The sequence below is a fragment of the Dreissena polymorpha genome, chromosome 9 (assembly GCF_020536995.1).
Source record: "Dreissena polymorpha isolate Duluth1 chromosome 9, UMN_Dpol_1.0, whole genome shotgun sequence".
NCBI lineage: Eukaryota > Metazoa > Mollusca > Bivalvia > Myida > Dreissenidae > Dreissena > Dreissena polymorpha.
This window is the reverse complement of record NC_068363.1, coordinates 69,277,745-69,296,229: the sequence shown is the minus strand read 5'-3', so window position 1 is coordinate 69,296,229 and position 18,485 is coordinate 69,277,745. Positions and strand designations below refer to the sequence as shown.

The 18,485-nt window shown below is 34.9% G+C and overlaps 1 protein-coding gene across 1 annotated transcript in view; it reads right to left on the bottom strand.

Moving 5' to 3' along the window:
- Nucleotides 1–799: 799 nt before the first annotated feature.
- LOC127846134 (atrial natriuretic peptide receptor 1-like) overlaps nucleotides 800–18,485 on the bottom strand; it is a 47,389-nt gene continuing 29,703 nt past the window's right edge. Inside the window, exons 12-21 of the mRNA XM_052377311.1 lie at nucleotides 14,969–15,149; nucleotides 13,962–14,102; nucleotides 12,022–12,199; nucleotides 10,328–10,474; nucleotides 6,482–6,605; nucleotides 6,000–6,068; nucleotides 4,752–4,926; nucleotides 4,263–4,361; nucleotides 3,894–3,985; nucleotides 800–1,774 (exon numbers count right to left, since the gene is read on the bottom strand). Of these exons, the coding sequence (XP_052233271.1) occupies nucleotides 1,712–1,774; nucleotides 3,894–3,985; nucleotides 4,263–4,361; nucleotides 4,752–4,926; nucleotides 6,000–6,068; nucleotides 6,482–6,605; nucleotides 10,328–10,474; nucleotides 12,022–12,199; nucleotides 13,962–14,102; nucleotides 14,969–15,149 (1,269 nt within the window). The 3' untranslated portion in view covers nucleotides 800–1,711. The remainder of the gene's footprint in view (nucleotides 1,775–3,893; nucleotides 3,986–4,262; nucleotides 4,362–4,751; nucleotides 4,927–5,999; nucleotides 6,069–6,481; nucleotides 6,606–10,327; nucleotides 10,475–12,021; nucleotides 12,200–13,961; nucleotides 14,103–14,968; nucleotides 15,150–18,485) is intronic.

The following is an 18,485-nucleotide window of genomic DNA, read 5'->3' as shown; positions in this document are numbered from 1 at the left end:
ATACCTAAGTTTTTTCGGGATGGCTTAACTAAACTTGCAGCCATGTACTGTGCCTACTGTCAGCATAATCGCTTGTGAAGTTGTGTGAAACGGTACTGCGCAAACGCAATCATCTACGGAATTGGTTTCGGAAAGATACTATAGATATATGCGTCACGCGCCAGCTAAGTTCAGTGTTAATTTAAAACACATATTAATATTGATACACAATCCATACAGGGAAATATAATGAGGTAATAATTAAATAATAAAAAACGTATGCATTTCATTAAATTATATTTTTTTGACATAATAAGATAACGCTGTTATGTATTGATTTAGTTTATGTACTTAAATAAAAGTAATGTTCTGCGTTAGGTGAAGTGAATGGTAAATTGTATGTTGCTTAGTTTTATTAAACACCTTCGTTTCATTACAGTGTTTGGACCTTGGGACATCCTCTCGGAAATGTACTGCGCCGACTGTCAACAATGCAACAAGCACACATGTGTGAACATGGCTTGATTTCCCCGTTTTTGCACGTGTGGAGAACAAAACACGGTTACTATGGACAAGTTTTTATTTCAACGGATTTTTTTTCTTTTATAATGATTGGTTCATGTGCAAAACAACCTCTAACATTTTACTTACGAAAGACATTTGTTCGTCAAAATCGCTTTGTGATTTTTAGCAAATGCTCAAAGGCGTTGTTTATAACTATCATTTTTTAAGGTGTGGCATTGCTAGTCAATATGATATTATAATGGCCAACGGAGAGTTACATAAGTCCAATCTGAAATAAATTGAAAAAATAACAACGATCATTTTAGCACCACTTTATGAAATATCAACAATACAATACATTTCAGCATAATACTTAGCATGTCTATCCGTAGTATCGGTCCTCTTAAAGAATACATACGAATTTTGAAGTGAACAAATACCAAAACACGCTTGTGTTTTATGTCCCTATAGTTCAATGTGAATTCTTGGACATAACAATGAAAACTGCATTTAAATCGGCAATGTTTTGACAAAATACTTGCTAGACTTATCTCCATGTAATTATCTTTTTCATGTGCAATTTTTGTCATAGTATCGGCCCTTCTGATTGGTTGCAAAGATTTTATACTATGCGCATGTGCTTGTTCTAAAAAAGTAACTTAATGGAAAAATGAATAAAATATTTGAAAAAGATGCTATGAATCCATAAACAAACTAACATAATTGTGATACGTAATTAAAGGCATAGCATCACCCTGGAATAAACATGATCTACTTTCCAACTAACACCGGAAAAATGATCGTCGTAATAGTTATGGATAACCATCAAATATATACCAACTTCTAAACATTGAAAAAAACAACATTAACTGTCCTGCATTTCTTGAAGGATTAAAGGCACGATACTATGGGGAGGACCGATACTTTGAGAGTAAGGGCTATTCACAAATAATACGAGAGTTTTTATTTGCGTTCATTAAGTGTTTTCTTCCAGAAAAGAAGGTTCTGATGTTAGGTTTCAGTACGTATATAGTCTAATTCGAATTCTTAAAATATAACTGTTTCAGGAATGTTATGATAATGAACGGTGACTTCAAGAGTCAGGACTAACCTACGTAATATTACATCAATATCTTTAAATATGCATACGCTGGTTATTATGAAAATTGTATGTTCATGTTATAAACAAACTGTTAGTTTTTCGGAATCTATTCTCAGACACGTTACTTTAGGGCGTCTGACACGTTTTCATTGATTCGTTCAACCAATAGGTGTTCATCAGCCCCTTTCCCTGAAAATATAATATCATACAGAAAGTATTTGCTTCTGAATCTATTTCTATCAGGTGAAGAAACTTTTAACAATAACTAACGTAATATATACACATATGAGAAGAATGTACAAATACAATTTTGCGAGATGGACGCTTTAATGACTAAAACAGGCTTTTGCCATATTGGAAGACATAGATGATTGTAGTGGTAAAGGATATATGGAGACACGATGGTTGAAAAGAGAAAAGCCTTCATTACGGCAGAAAGGGAAACGCAGATGGTAGCATTCAAGGAGACATTTATGATGATATTGAGAGAGACATGGATGGTGTCTGTGAGATAGACATAATGGTGCCAGTGAAAGACAAGGGAAATTGAGAAAGATAACATGTAGGAAGAAATAAACGCCGCAGTGTTGGTAGTAGTGAAATATATATGGATGGTTCAACAAAAGAAGACTTCCATGATGGATGTGAAGGAGACATTTGTGTTTGTGTTAGTGAGAGATATATGAATGGTTGCCGTAAGAGGTACGTGGCTCGGCTCATGGCGGTGAGGGAGACCTGGCTATTGGCTGTTGGAGCAATTCGGCTGGTGGCAGCTTGGGCAACGTGGATGGTGGAAGCGACGGTATATGCATGGTGGGATTGAAGGAGACATGTGTGGTGGCAGCGAGGGATACATGCATTGTGGCATTCAGTGATATAAAGAGGATGGTAGTAAGTAAGATCATACTGATGTCGGTGGGGGAAACATGGATGGTGGCATTTAAGGATACATATATTGTACTTTTGCAACGTAAAATGAGCTGTAAGACGCCAGTGAGCATAACATAAATGATGCCAGTGATAATGAATTCGATTGTTGCTGTAACGGAGACATAAATTATTGTGACGATGACAGGGAGGTTGAAATGAGAAGGAGATGGTTACAGCGCGATTTTGGTAGTGAAAATCACAGTGAATCACTTAAGAAGCAGTGAGGATGACAAATAATGTGGTAGTAAGAATGTTATGGAAAGCAGTATTGAGGATGGAAGGATAATATGAAAGTGAGTATGATATGAATGAAAACTGTGAAGATGACAATAAAGGAGACATGGTTGGTGGCTGTGAGAGTACAAATAATGTGACAATTACTGGCATAGTTGGTAACAGTGAGGATAACACTTGTTGTTGCAGTTTAATAGACACTTGTGGTTGCCGGGAGAGATATATTGGTGGAATCATTTGAGAGACATAGATAATGCAGTGATGTGTATGGTGTTTTCGCAGGAAAAATAGCAGATAAGGGCCCAGTGAGACATGAATGGTTGAGAATGACGAGGATGGTCGCTTTAAAGCTAATAGGGATGATGGCAGTGATAATGACGGAGATCGTTGCAGTGAGTTTGACAGGATTGAATGTAGAGCTGAGAAAGGAATTGTTTGAGTGCAAGATACATTTATGTTGGCTATCATTTGATTAAGTGATTTTGGCCGTTGCAGAAAAGTGACGAATGTTTAGAGTGAAAGAGAAATTATGGTGGCTTTGGGCTATAACCGGATGGTTGAGGTTCGGGAGACAAGATGAATAGTGGCGGTGAGAAGACAGTGATGGTGGCAGTAAGTCAGGAAAGGATGATGACTCTGACTATGATAAGGAAGGTGGCAGCGAGAGAAACTTAAATAATTGCAGTGATGTATAAAGGAATGGTTGGCTGTTTGGGAGACAGAAATGATAACAGTAAGAGATAACTGTATGATGGCATTAATAATGACAAGAGTTGTTGCAAGGAAAAAGCTTTTGGTGGTTCAAGTTAAGTAGACATAAACAGTTGGATTTGGAAAAATTGGATTGTGGCCATGAAAAAGAGGAGTACTATTACAGTTACGAAGACGAAAGTAAAAGAGATATTCAGAAACGAAACAGGGATAGTGGCAGTTACACGGGTACAAATGGTGGCAATGAAAGAGACAGTGCTGGTGAAGTCGAGCGGAATGGTGACAATGAAGCGGGCAGGGATGGTTGTAGATATGTAGACAGGGATTTTAGAATGACTACAGCATCACTTGGAGTGGGCACAAAGAAGCAGCGACGAATGTCAGAAGAAGGATTTCAATCGGTACCATATGATTGTGCAAAATTTGATTGTACCTTTACTTCAATTTTCTCCCTTGGTTCTATTACATATTCGGGAAACGTTTGTAGCAACTGCGCGGTTGATTCTGACAGGTGAATCCTCATAGCTGGAACGTAAACAATAAAAATCATTATGCTATCAGTAAATGATGGTCGTGATATTGTTTGTAAAATCTACTATTTTAACTTGTTAGCGCACCGTACTCTGCTGTTTAACCATACCAGCATAGTCAATCATATTAGCTAACGACATGATGAAATTACGTAGTGATTTATGCAATAAGTCAAAAAGACATGCATTATATTATTATAAATAATATTATAAACAAAGGATTAACAATCATTGACATACACATAGGTGAAGCAATGCATCAAGAGACTTACGTAGCGAGGTGGACTCCATACGCGATGCAGTATTTACAGTGTCACCAAACAGACAGTACCGGGGCATCGTGAGGCCGACAACGCCGGCGACGACGGGACCTAATCAAGAAGAGCACCCGTATTGTGAACACATGTTTATACGAAACTTCACAAAATCTCAGTAGAAGGCATTAGAATTTACCCACACACATTTTTGTCTTCATTCACAAACGCGTATTTAACCCATGATTTGACTTGCAAATTCAATAACCATATTCTTGATTCCGTTTAAAAAAATCTTATTTGTCTTTGGTAAATCTTTTGTTTTTCAATTTTTAAATTTCTAAATGTTTTAAACGCATGTGAAACCACACAAAAATATGTTATGAGAGACATTTTCCAAACATAGACTGGGAATGTAGATTACATTTTAGCCAGAACTTTTACATTTGGCGCTCTCAAGATGGTTTAAAAACAATTGTAAAGCTTAAATTTGGATCAATGCCTGACCTGAGTTGAGGCCGATCCGCACGCGCATGTGCTCATTTGGCAGGTGCCGGATGATGAAGACCCCCACTGTTTCCAAGATTGCCAGCGACATGTCGGCGATCTCGGTCACGTGACTGTTCCCGATGCGTTCCGGGAGACCGGAAACGCACATGTAAGCGTCACCTATTGTCTCCACCTGAAACAATGGGCGTTAACTATGTGCTTATCTACACATAAGTACTTACCTTCCACGTGTCGTGTGAACAATAGCTGCTTTATGTTATTAACCCGTAGTTTTTTATTTCTAGGCGTTTATCTGCTAATAAATATCTATTTAAAGTTGTTAAAGGTGGAGAATAAACCACAGCTAGTACGAATTTCTAAATAGCTAGCCATAAGAACAAAAATATTGAGTTTCGGCGGATAAAACTCAGATGATGCAAACATCTTTCGGTTCTATATATTATGCCTTAATATTTATTAGAGTTAAACCAATATGTTTCATGTACTATTTTGTTCTATTGCGTAATGCGATTCAGGATGATATGTTCAATGTTGTTAATGAGAAGTTTTACAACGGGCGGAGTTATCTTTAATCATTGAAAGTTTGTTGTTAATCGTACATAACTATCTAATATAATATGCAATTCATTTATCAAATGGAACGGGATGAATAAGACGCCGTAAAGGGCTTTTAACGTTCATTTCTTGTACAAACGCTGTGTTTGTCATCTAGCATTTATCTTAAGAGAATGATTATATTGACCATATATCTACTACTCAGACATTTTTTTGTGAAATAAAAGATTAAGAAGCTAGTCTGCTCAATGCAAGATGAAACAATATGAGTATCTGCGCGTATGGGACGATATACATAATTAACGGCCATTTATGATCGAATATCTAATTTGCTAAACACTTTGATAACGCTATCGTGTTACTTAATGTACCTTAATGGCTGTTTTGGCTCGAAACTTCACAAATTCCTTACACCTTTTTGCTCGATGATATATAATGCTAATTGCAAATAAAAGTTTTCTCTGTTTGCTGCAATATAACGAACGAGTTGATGATGGCTTTTATGGCTTTTAACATTTTAAAAGAAGACGCAAAGTAATTAATGAAAATATGAGTAATGCATAGTTAGACATATCCCATAGATCTATAGGTCAGTTACTGATGTAAATAGTTTTAATTATTTAATGACTGCATATATCATTATTTTTTTATAAACTAGTGTACAAATAAATATATCTGGTAAAGACTTGCCTTATAAACGCTAAACTTCTCAATGGCGTTGTCAAACGCTGTGTAGAGGTCATTCAAAAAGTCGACGACCTGTGTACAAAATGTATTGAATTAGAAAAAGGAACTTAAAGACAAAAGATCTAAACGAGCTAACAAACGAAACAAATCAGCGAATTTGTATTCAGAAAACGAACTGAAAAGGTCGCAAAGAACTTTCTGCGAACAATGTATAAAAGAATTGATAATAACAATAGTTGTTCAACATTTTCAATATTCACTGATTTAATATTATATATTCGAAAGACGATTGCTACTTGAACATTCACAATTGCCATGGAATTCCGAAATATAAAGGCATAAACAATATTGTTATGCCATGAACAGTTCATGATATAAAGATAATCCCCTCCTTTGTTTTATCTTCTTTACTCTTATTCGGCGACACAGGTGTGTGCTTACAAATAATATGTTTCAAACATTATATACCCTTAATTCGGTGTTACCTCGATAGGCGCGCTTCTGCTACAGATCGATGTGAAGCCGACAATATCAGAGAAGTAGACGGTGACGCAATCAAACGTCTCCGGTATGACGGATTTTCCGGCCTGCAGTTGGCATGCAACAGACCTTAACATGGAAACCACCCGTGTTAGTATCCTTATAACCGCTAACATGCAAATCACTCGTGTGAGTATCCTAATATCGCTAACATGCAAACCCCTTGTGTTAGTATCCTAATAACCATAAACATGCAAATCACCCGTGTCAGTATCCTAATACCGCTAACATGCAAACCCCTTGTGTTAGTGTCCTAATAACCACAAACATGCAAATCAATCGTGTTAGTATCTTATAACCGCCAACATGCAAATCACTCGTGTTAGTATCCTAAAAACCGCTAACATGCAAATAACTCGTGTTAGTTTCGCAATAATCGCTAACATGCAAATCAATCGTGTAAGTATCCTAATAATCGCTAACATGCAAATCAATCGTGTTAGTATCCTAATAACCGCTAACATGCAAACTACTCGTGTTAGTATCCTAATAACCGCTTATATGCAAACTACTCGTTTTAGTATCCTATTAACCGCTTACATGCAAAGTACTCGTGTTAGTATCTTAATAACCGCTTACACGCAAACTACTCGTGTTAGTATCCTAATAACCGCTTATATGCAAACTACTCGTGTTAGTATCCTAATAACCGCTTACATGCAAAACACTCGTCCTTATATAATAATAACCGCTAACATGCAAATCACTCTTGTTTGTATCCTTATAACCGCTTACGTGCAAATTACTCGTGTCGGTATTCTTATAACCGCTAACATGCAAATCTCTCGTATTAGTATCAATGGTGGTAAATACAGAATAAGTTCACCGTCGTGAAATGGGTATGGTATCTGGGAGGTGACCAATTCGATCCCAACTGTGGGAACGTTCTTTATATCTCCCCAAAGACACCAAGACCAAGTATTGGTTCTAGGCCCAGAAATTGTACTCGAGAGCTTTTCAATAAGACGGAGGCTTTCGATGCAATCGAGGTAAAAATTTATAGGTTCAAATTAACCCACGGTGTCTATACCACTTGAATTTTTAAGTTGTGTGTTGTGAGAATAAAGCGCGACCCAGTTAAGATTGGTAACTATATATTTTGAAATATTTCACCATTTTGAATGGGATAAAGTGGAGAGCCCGCTCATTGTTGAGAGTTTTCTATTGGTAGCATGATCATTTTAAACAAATAAGTATTATTTTCAGTTAAGTGCGACATGAAGTGTAATATGAAGTCCCCACACAGATCCGACATTTTTCTAACCGTTCAAACGCGCGGTTGCACTTTACTGAAACTTTACTGGAATATTAAACATGGCAATCGATCCAAGAGTATGCAACTATCGAGTATCTTGTATTAGGTCGTATCACGTTCTTGCGTGAGTCGACCTGTCCAGAGGCTGATTTATTCTCTTTGGACAATAAGTAACGTAATATGCATTTAATTATATGCAATTGCATACTTCTATTTTACAATTTTACAATTTGTTCTTGTAAGGCTGTATATGCGTATAGTAGCAAAACTGATGTTGGTAATGATCTTATAAGCAAGCATGGTTTATGTTAATTATATACAGACTCGCTTAATTCAGTCACAGCATTCGTTTAGTCTAATTATAAAACAAGTTTTGTTGTGTTATTTTTGTTTTGTTTTCTCATTATATACCGATTGTTAAGAAATAAATGGTATTCACTGGCAGTGTATCGATCTTCATCGTTGGATACCCACGACTAATTCATTCCGTTACTCTCCAGCATTAGCCGTGGGACAATATAAGCAATAGACGCCGTTTTGACCTTAACTGTAACCTTTCAGTAGACCAACGAAATCGCAGTTTACAAAACGAATTTCGCTTTGGAGGTGTCGATGCTTCGCCTGGATAATTGCGATTTGATACACCAAGCTTTCCCATCCACCTGTCCGAGTGCTTAAAAAGACATCGCGCCCATGTAAGAGACTAGAGATACTTTTACTCTGAAAGTCGTTTAAATTCTCAATTTTAAAGTATACGCATGAACGACGAAATTCCATTTCTACGGACGACGCAATTTTGACAACAAACCCGAAGTCTCTATAGTACGGGTTGTATAATTGATCAAAAATATCCCGTGAGGAATCCAATGAAATTACTGGATTTGACACACTCTAAAACGGCGAAAAGAGCTCGTAATGTCCCACGGTCGATAAATGGAGAGTAACGGAATGGGTCGAACGTGGGCATCCGACGATGATAAATCTAAAGAATGTTGATAACCAGGTCAGCTGTATCTGGCACAGTACTCGTGTCGACACGTCATTAATCAGAGAGTTACATTTCACTAGCAAAGATAGAAGTCATGTCTGACATAACTTAAGATTCTCCTGACATTATTACCGCCTCACCGACTTTCTGTACACCTCTTGAAACTACAATTAGGTGAAATAAAAAGCAAGAGGATGTGACTTGGCAAAACATGCACACATTAAAATGCATTGATTGTGCATTTGTACAAACACGCAAGTGGCTAACGCTAAGTATGCACTGACGATTTATGTATTATATGTCTTTGCAATGTGTAATTAGGCGAATGACTATTGGCAGCAATGTTCTTGATGACAGAAGAAATCTAGGTCAAAACCTTTTTGACAGTTACGCCGAATACGTGATAAGATTCTCGTTTAATGCCTATTTTGTTTAACACTAAGCTCACGGTTTTATTAACGCTACATTACGTATTAAGTTCTATAACTTGACAATTAAGTTGTTACCGGGTATGTTTGGGTGGGAATTGGAAAATTAGCAATAATTAAAGTAAAATCGTCATGAATAAAATATACAAAACATGTACTACGACTCGAATTGCTAACGGTACTGTTATAATTAGAACTTGCCAAATTCCACAGGAACCCTGTATGACACGATTATTTTTGGAATTATCAATATTTACTTCTAAACTATTATTACAATGCATAATTATTTTAACAAAATAAATATAAATCTGAAATGTTTAAATATGAATTTGTACAAAAACGTATCTAAATATACCGAAATACACCGACAGTCCCGACATTAAAGGGGCCTTTTCACAGATTTTGGCATTTTTTAACTTATTCATTAAATGCTTTATATTGATAAATGTAAACATTGGATCGTAAAAGCTCCAGTAAAAAATCAAGAATAAAATTAAAAAATGGAAAAGAACATTGCCCGGAGCAGGTTTCGAACCAGTGACCCCTGGAGTCCTGCCAGAGTCCTGAAGTAAAAACGCTTTAGCCTACTGAGCTATTCCGCCGAGTACATATGCTTGACTCATTTTATAACTTATATAAGCAATCTTCGTAGTTTCACAAAATTTAACGACAAAAACAGAACTCTCCAAATTATTCAATCGTTTCGCGTTGCAACGCTTTATAATTTTTAGGTTTTAAAATCGTCAAAAGATGCATATAATTGCTATATTAGACCATGGAAAATGTTCAGTATTACTGTTTCCTCACAAATATCATAACTAAAACGAAAATGTGCGAATCTGAAACAACTTTTTTCAATTTTGTCAATTTACCAAAGCGTGAAAAGATCCCTTTAACTAAAGATAAGTTAGTTTATACATAGAAACTTGTATGACACTTATATTTACTGATACTATTAGAAACGGAATAAATAAATTTAATAATTTTGCACATGTTTTATCAATAAGTAAGCGTGTGAAAAGTACAAACATATTGACCTGTTCCTTGTGGCTTTTATTTAGATATCTTGCACGTTTATTTAATTTAATTGTAAAATACAAAAACAAAACTCAGGTAATACTTAGGTAGAAGCCTGTGCAGCAATTCTTCAACTTTCTGTTTCTCTTCGAGGTACGCCTTGGTTCTTTCGGACGCCAGTTGCTCAAGGTTGTCTGCGTAATTGGACATGCGCTGAAGAAGGTTGTCCATGATGTTCGTTGTCTTGCCCCTGTTGAAGAACACATATGTACGTTTTTTATGTTTTGTATGTATTTTGCGACGTTGAGATTCGAGCGAGTCATGCCTGCTCTCAACCCTAGCTTACCGGAGGAATTGTAATTTAACACTCGATTTAAATAAACAGGATTAAAATGCAGTTTAGACAGAAATGTATTAGTTAGGAAATTTACATACTTTTTCATTTGAGTAAACTCACAAAGTGTATCAGACGCTTCATGGGGTAATAACTTGAAGATATAGAGGATATTTGTTCATGTCAGTGTAAGATCGTTTGTTATTTCACAAGTGATCATAGAAAAATAATGATCACGAGTGAAATAAAAAACGATCTTACACTGACATGAACAAATTTTCTGTTTCTGTTATGCCCCTTTTTAAAGAAAATATTTAACAGCTGTTTCCCTTTTGCTGAAAAGTTATCATTTCTTGGAGTTTCTCCCCTGGCGTGCCTCAATACATTGATATGGCGTCATTTTGTGGACGAAATTACGTCATTTTGTGGACGAAATGACGTCATTTTGTTGACGAAATTACGTCATTATTCTTCAGTTAAACTCTTTTACAATGTAAATAAACGGTAAAAAAAAGCATAAAACTAAAAGAAAACGTGTTGGATTCGGTGGAATATCGATTTTGTTTTACTCGTGATCATAGTAAAAATATAAACAAGGATATAAACAAGAGAAGTACATCTTGATATTATGATATTCTAAAAATAGAAAAAGGAATTCCAAAAATGTGTTCTTTTTATCGGTGAAAAATGTTCTAATGTGGTTTAAAAAAGTAAAAAGGTAAGATAAATGTAATCAGTATTTGTTTTTGTTCTGTGTAAATCCTTGTAAGTGTGATTAATTATTGACTTTATTGTTTTGAAAATGTTAAATCATCCTTTGCAATCAATAAATTTTAATTGTGTACATTTAATACATTTGACTCAAAATGTTTAATTAATACAAGTAAATTAATTTAAAGCAAATTATTTAAGATCGTGTATTAATGACCTAAGCAATTACTCAAACGTTCTATGATTAAAAAGCGCGACTCAATCAATTTAAGTTGTCGCCGATCGAATACCCGATGCAAAGTGGCTACATGTGGTAAACAGAACTGGCACTTTCTGATTCCTATCGAAGTAAATATGCTGTTTTTGATTGATTAAGGAATTTCAAAATAATCGAAACAAAACATCATATTCATGACTGTAAAGAAAGATAATCTGATTGCATGAGCGCATCTCATTGGACGTTATACATGCGAGCACAACTCAGATGCCCATACGCGTTTAACCCATTTATGCCTAGTGGACGCTCCCATCCTTCTAAATTGGATCAATGTATTTTCAAAATTAGGGATGACTGGCGTATTTATTTCTATATTTAGAATATATCTTACAGAAATTCCCTTAAGCAAACAGCGCAGACCCTGGTGAGATGACGCGTCATGCGGCGTCTCATCTGAGTCTACGCTGTTTGCCAAGGCTTTTTTTTCTAGACGCTAGGCATAAATGGGTTAATATCACACGTGGTAAACACGTACGCTCGTATCCTCCGAAACGACTCCTCCAGTTGGCCAAAGCTCGGCCTGTCGGCGGGGTTCTCCACCCAGCAGGTCTCGATCATCGTCCGGAGGACGGGAATGCACGAGTCATCGGGTATGAAAGGCCGGAAGGGCGGTACCTGCACGTTGCGCACCAGGTCGATAACATCTGAAGCAAGTATGCATCGATGTCATCATGAGTAATAAGCTTATCTGAATGTTTGGTTTATTTGGAATGTTCTTAACTTCAGCAGTGTATTCGTATGAACTGCAAATATTATTTACAGTTTCATTCTATAAATATGAAATATGCATGTTGAAAGTACGCATTCGGATATTAATTATGTCGGCATTTATCACTACTTACCGCCGAACAATTAATTGGGAACCAACATTCAAGTGGGTTTATATGTTTTTAACTTTCCTGTATATCTACATCGACAATTATGGAAGCGAAAGTATGGATAGTGGCATTTTAGCAATAAAGATATTGAAAACGCGCATTCAAAAGAAATGTATGTACTTAAAAACTCGAAGATGTGTATCGGCAATGGGCAAACATATACATTTATATTTCCAACATGCATGGTAAGTTCTAAGAAGACAAACATGATATCATATCATTAATTCTTTACTATAGTATAACAGTCAATATAATTACGATGTTGCTGAAAAATGTTGTGAACATGGTCATTAAAATGTGACTAATGACTCGTTGGTTTACAGCTCTGCGCGATATCTTAAAATGTGTATGGGATTTTTATTTTTCAATTTAACGTTACACTAACGAAGTCCACGCAAACATATGGTATTGCACAACTATCTCAAATGCTATTTTTTACATTTAACGAATAAGACACTTATGGGGATGTATATGAAAGCAACATAAACACTAAAATTCACTGGATATGTCAGATAAAATATGTTTATACGAGATACGTGCGTGCAATGGATCTGACCAGCTCGTTGTAAGATAATTGCAAGCAACGCGGAAGAAAAAAAAACACAAAGAAGAACCAGTTATACTGCATCTTTGTCATCATTAGTGAACGTAATAAAACCTTACGACGTCAATAAATATTGTTGAAAAGAGAAACTGCTATAAGTTCCTCAAGTATGTTTTGTAACATTTCATTACTTCACCTTTTATAATGAGATTGCAAGACAACGTACTGCTTGGTACATGATAAAAAAGGGAAAGAAACAAAAAATTACGCCAATATTCTATAAAGAAGTGAAATGCAGATTTACTTTTGCAATGCATATTGACCCGGAGCAAAATAATGTTTTTAAGTTATTGTTGAGGCACTAATTTTCGTTATGTAAGTATATATTCAATATACTGTGTGCTGACGCATGCTTTAAGGCAAATGGTAAAGACGGAACAGAAATGTAACAGATTCTTGCCTAGCAAAAGTATAAAGTTCACGCGAGACCAAGTCTCCAAATCGCAATAGGCCAACATTTTTTAATAAATTGATTTACGGTAATTTTTTTGTGAAAAATAGGGTCGGGGGTCGAAATAAAAAAAAAATCACTGAGTCGACCAAAAAAAGTTTAAACTTGTCGATTTTATTTTATTTGTATAAACCAACTTTTTACGTTACTTTCGTTATACAAATCTTATTTTAAATACAAAAGACCATTGATTCAACATATGTTTGCACGTACAATTGTTTCGATACCCTTCTGTTGGCACAGGTCGAATAATGTGATGATCATTATCGGTTGAGATAATACTTTTAATACATACCGTTTACTCACCCATATTCTAGAAAAAGAAAAAAATGATGTATGGTTATATATTATATCGTGGATATGTAAATGATATATCGTTGATATGTAAATCACAACAGTACTCCACATGCTTTAAAAACATGTTATACCCCTAAATAATTAGAAGGGATATGCTCAAATATAAGAAAACGTACCCTGAACATCCTGCGCGTTTCCCTCAAAAGGCCCTGACCTCATCGCTATCTCTTGTAAGATGATTGCAAACGAGTAGATATCCCCCTTCTGCGAGGCCCCTATGAAGCCGGTTGCGCCTCTCAGATGTTCCGGAGCTGTCCACAAGAGTTCTAAAATAAAAGAATTTCAATAAAACCGTTTCATGTCACAATTGTTATGTTAATATGTTTATCATAAAATACACATGTTTTAAGAATAATTTACAAAAAAATAAGTTACAACAGAAATTGTTTTTACAAACAAATGTGCTCACACTTTAGGTGTGCTGTACTATGATAATATTAGTCAAATATGTGTTCTATTCTTAAAGTTCATAGAATATGCCATTTGTGTTAAAATTCAAATGTACACTAATAATTCAATAATTTGAAAGAACACTATTTAAGAAACAGAGCTTCCCCCAATCAATTTCATTAAACCATATTATACAACTGTCTATCCGAAATATTGGCATTCAATATTTAATAAATACATTTGATTATTTAAAACCCTTGAGTGCTGTACTTTTTTGTAATGCAGTCAGCAATAGTTATGTATTCTTCCACGATCCGCAACTTGTAATTCATAGAGAAAGAAGGGACAATTACTGTGGGTTATTCTGCAAAAAAAGCAACAACTTAAGTGGTACCAAAAGAAGAGAGTAGTTTCTAAATTTCCAATCAACTGTTCAGAACAAATGCACGTGCCTTTATGCGCGTTCTAGCGTACGTTTTTAGCAAAATGAATGAGAAGACGTCAATTTACATGGAAAAAAGATAAAGAGTTTGCTACTCGAAACGATGGAAGTTTTCGGTGCATTCCTTTTACTTAGTTAAAATGTATTACGGCTCGTCAATCGATAACCTTATACCCATGTAATTATTTACTTCTTCGTGGTTTGAGAAGACCGCTAAAATAAAAGTAGCAGTAAAAGAAATAGTTATAAAGCAAAAGACATGAAGTACGTACATATACCACTTTGCGTATGCGCACTTACTTCCGATGTTGTAAGTCCGATCATTAAGGCACTCCTTACGCTCTACCTCTCGGTCAGCTTCCAGAAGCAAATGAGGCCCATAGTCCGTGAGTTTTAGTGCGAAACGAGCGTCAATAACACAGTTGGTGCTCGAAAGCCGACCGTGCAGCTTTAGCGGGCTCGAATGGAGGTACAGCATACCCTTCAGGAAAGGATACACACGAATGTAAACAACAGACGAAAATGTGGAGAGTATTCGTATTTTTATATCAAATATCAATATGTATTATATGTAGTTGTTGTACGTCTCGTGTGAAAAATAAAACTTCTTTTTGGGTGTATTGCAATTCCCATTCCATCTTCTAAGAATATTAAACAATACATTTAAATTATATATCGAATAAAATAAAAACCACTTTAATATATAAACGACCTTTTGGCCAATTGAAAACCTTAGACTTAGTCGAAGAGATCGTAATCTTCGCATTTTAATTTCTACTATATGTGACACATATATTTAGTAAAAATATCATAGTATATAATTTAATTCTTGGATGACTTTAGACTCTGGCCCCGATGTCTCGAAAATTCAAACGCATGTTTTAACAGGATTGCACAATATTTGAAAATATTTCAAGCATTTATTGAAAATTATATGTGAATAAAAACAAACATGCTGTTTTGAACAATATATTTATATTCAACCGAATAATTGATATAAGGCACGTGAATCAGTTCTTCTTAAACCAGACTGATTTATTTATAAATCAGCCAGTCCCTGAAATTTATGTTAAATGCAGGTTTGTTTGCTTTAGCACCAGCTTGAGAGACAACATTGAAGTTCAAATATTGTGCAAAGTAATATTTATCTCAAAGGGGCCTTTGCACGTTTTGGTAAATTGACCTTATTATAAAAAGTTGTTTTAGATTCGTAAATTTTCGTTTTAGCTATGATATTTTTGAGGCAACAGTAAAACTGAACATTTACTATGCTCTAAAATAGCCATTATATGTATCTTTTGACGATTAAAAAACATGAAAATTATAAAGCGTTGCAACGCGAAACGATTGAATAATTTGGAGAGTTCTGTTGTTGTCGTTATATTTTATGAAACAACGAGGATTTCTTTTATATTAAGTATAAAATACATCCTTCATTGTATGAGCATGGATGGCTGACTGGTCTAAGTGGTAGACTTTTAGTCTAGGACTCCAGGGGTCAGTGGTTCGAGACCCGATGCGGGTTTCCTTTTTTTCTTTTTCTTATTTTTTTCTTGATTTTTTACTTGAGCTTTTTAGATCCAATGTTTACATTTATCAATATAAAGCATTTAATTATAAACTGCAATACATGCAAAAATCTGTGAAAAGGCCCCTTATAAGCAAAAATAACCATAAATATGCAAATCTCAAAACGGAACACGATTTTTAATAATTTAATAAACATGATAAAGCTGCGTCATCTATTTTTGAAGCCTTTTTACAAGTGCAAACAAATTAATTGTTCAAGCAGTTTATATAGAGAATACTATGTCGCCAAGGCTTGTTGTTCAGATTGTCTAAGCCTCGCACAATAAACTTTGCTTTATTCGACACCGACCTAGTATTCGATTTATCCCATCAATTTCCTTAGTCGTAAATTATTTATTTAAAAAATAGAATAGGAAAATCAAACTACACGGAAAATTCCAAAGTTATTTTAAGCAAACATTGTTTTTCTATTTTAATCGTGCCGAGCCTAATACATTACAAAAAGATCAGTAACTAACCTATTTTGTTGTTTTTCATATGATACCTCTACGTCCCCGATTTTTAAGAAATAATGAAGAAAAAAAAACACTTAACAACTGCAGCATTAGCGTGAAAGAACATGCATTGTGTCGTATGACGTGTTAATAATGACGTCACGAGTACGCGCACTTAATATTTGTAAATAATTTTTTTTTTTGCTTTTTAAGTTGCTTTATTTGTTAAAAATATATTACATCTTGGTATCAAATTGTTTGTTTTGTTGAATCTGATCCGATTCGATTTTACTAAAAATGATTACTTTATAGTTGATTCCGAGTAATATGACCATTCTCCGCCGCGCATGACAGCTATATTTCAGCACTGTCGAAATAGAGGAAAATTTATTCTACAGTAGTTTATTTCGACAATGCACGTCTGATGATGGGATAAAATCCACTCTTAGACGCAAAGGGCAAATACAATTTAGCCACAAGTAGTTGAGCATTGCAACTGCAGTTTCTCATATGTTAATGAAACGGTTTAACCCATTTATGCCTAGTGGACTCTCCCATCCTTCAAAATTGAATCAATTTATTTCAAAAATTAGGGATGGCTAGTATATTTATTTCTGTATTTGGAATATTTCTCACGTACATTTCTTTAAGAAAACAACGCAGATCCAGATACGACGCCGCATCATGCGGCGTCTCATCTGGGTCTACGCTGTTTGCCAAGGCCTTATTGTCTAGACACTAGGCATTAATGGGTTAAGGGTTACTAGCTGCTATTCTGTGTACAATTGCAATATATCTACAACTGTGCAACAGCAATTAAGGAAATAGCTCGTAAATAACATGCATGTCAACTGCACCAGTAAGATTATTGCATGATGATATCATTAATATGAGAGTCCTATGGATAACATAACGTGTTCACACGCAGTAGATTTCAAAACAAAGCATTTAAAAGCCCAATAAACTATATATCGAGTTTAATTACTGTTTATGTATAAATCAGCGAGTGTTTTCATTAAAATCCAGTAATTCAAGTTACATACTTGATGACATTTGTGATAAGTATTGGTTATCCACTCAACTATTTAATAGTAAAGCGTTATAACATTGATTGTGTGTTGGTCATATAATATCGTACTGTCCAGTCAATAATCAAATTTTTACCTCGATTATATCGTAAATGACAGGGTTTTTAGGTTGAATCGATTTTCAATGGAGTTCTTGGATCATAACGACGGAAAAAAGATGATCTTAAGGCCATCTAAACTGCATTCAAAACTGAGCTAAGTGATATCGTTGATACGTCATTATTTTAATGCAAAGTAGACTAATTTTTGAATGCGCACAAGCTTCAAAGGGTATCTACATTTCTATGCAACTTCACATCGTTCGGGTTGGTTTATTCACTATAACATCAATAAGCGAGTATCATAAATTTTATTCAACTAACGAAACAAATCGATCAAGTTCGTACATCCAGTATGAATAAATAAATCACCATTTCTTAATCAAATTGTTATCCAGCTCGTTTTACCGATCTCATCAATCCATAATTGATTTAACTTTCATTTCCATTGAAAATATTGTATCTTCTCAAGAATGTTTTTTTTTTGGTTTTCAGTATTTTATACTCGAAAAGCATCAAGTTTTACACATATACCGAAATACAGGGATCATATATATATTGAGATAATATGTAGCTAATAACGTAAGGTGCAAAATAAGGGAATGAAAGAAGAGCTTAAAAAAACATATTTGAAAAAAGAGAAAAAAAAACATACAAAAAATGCGCA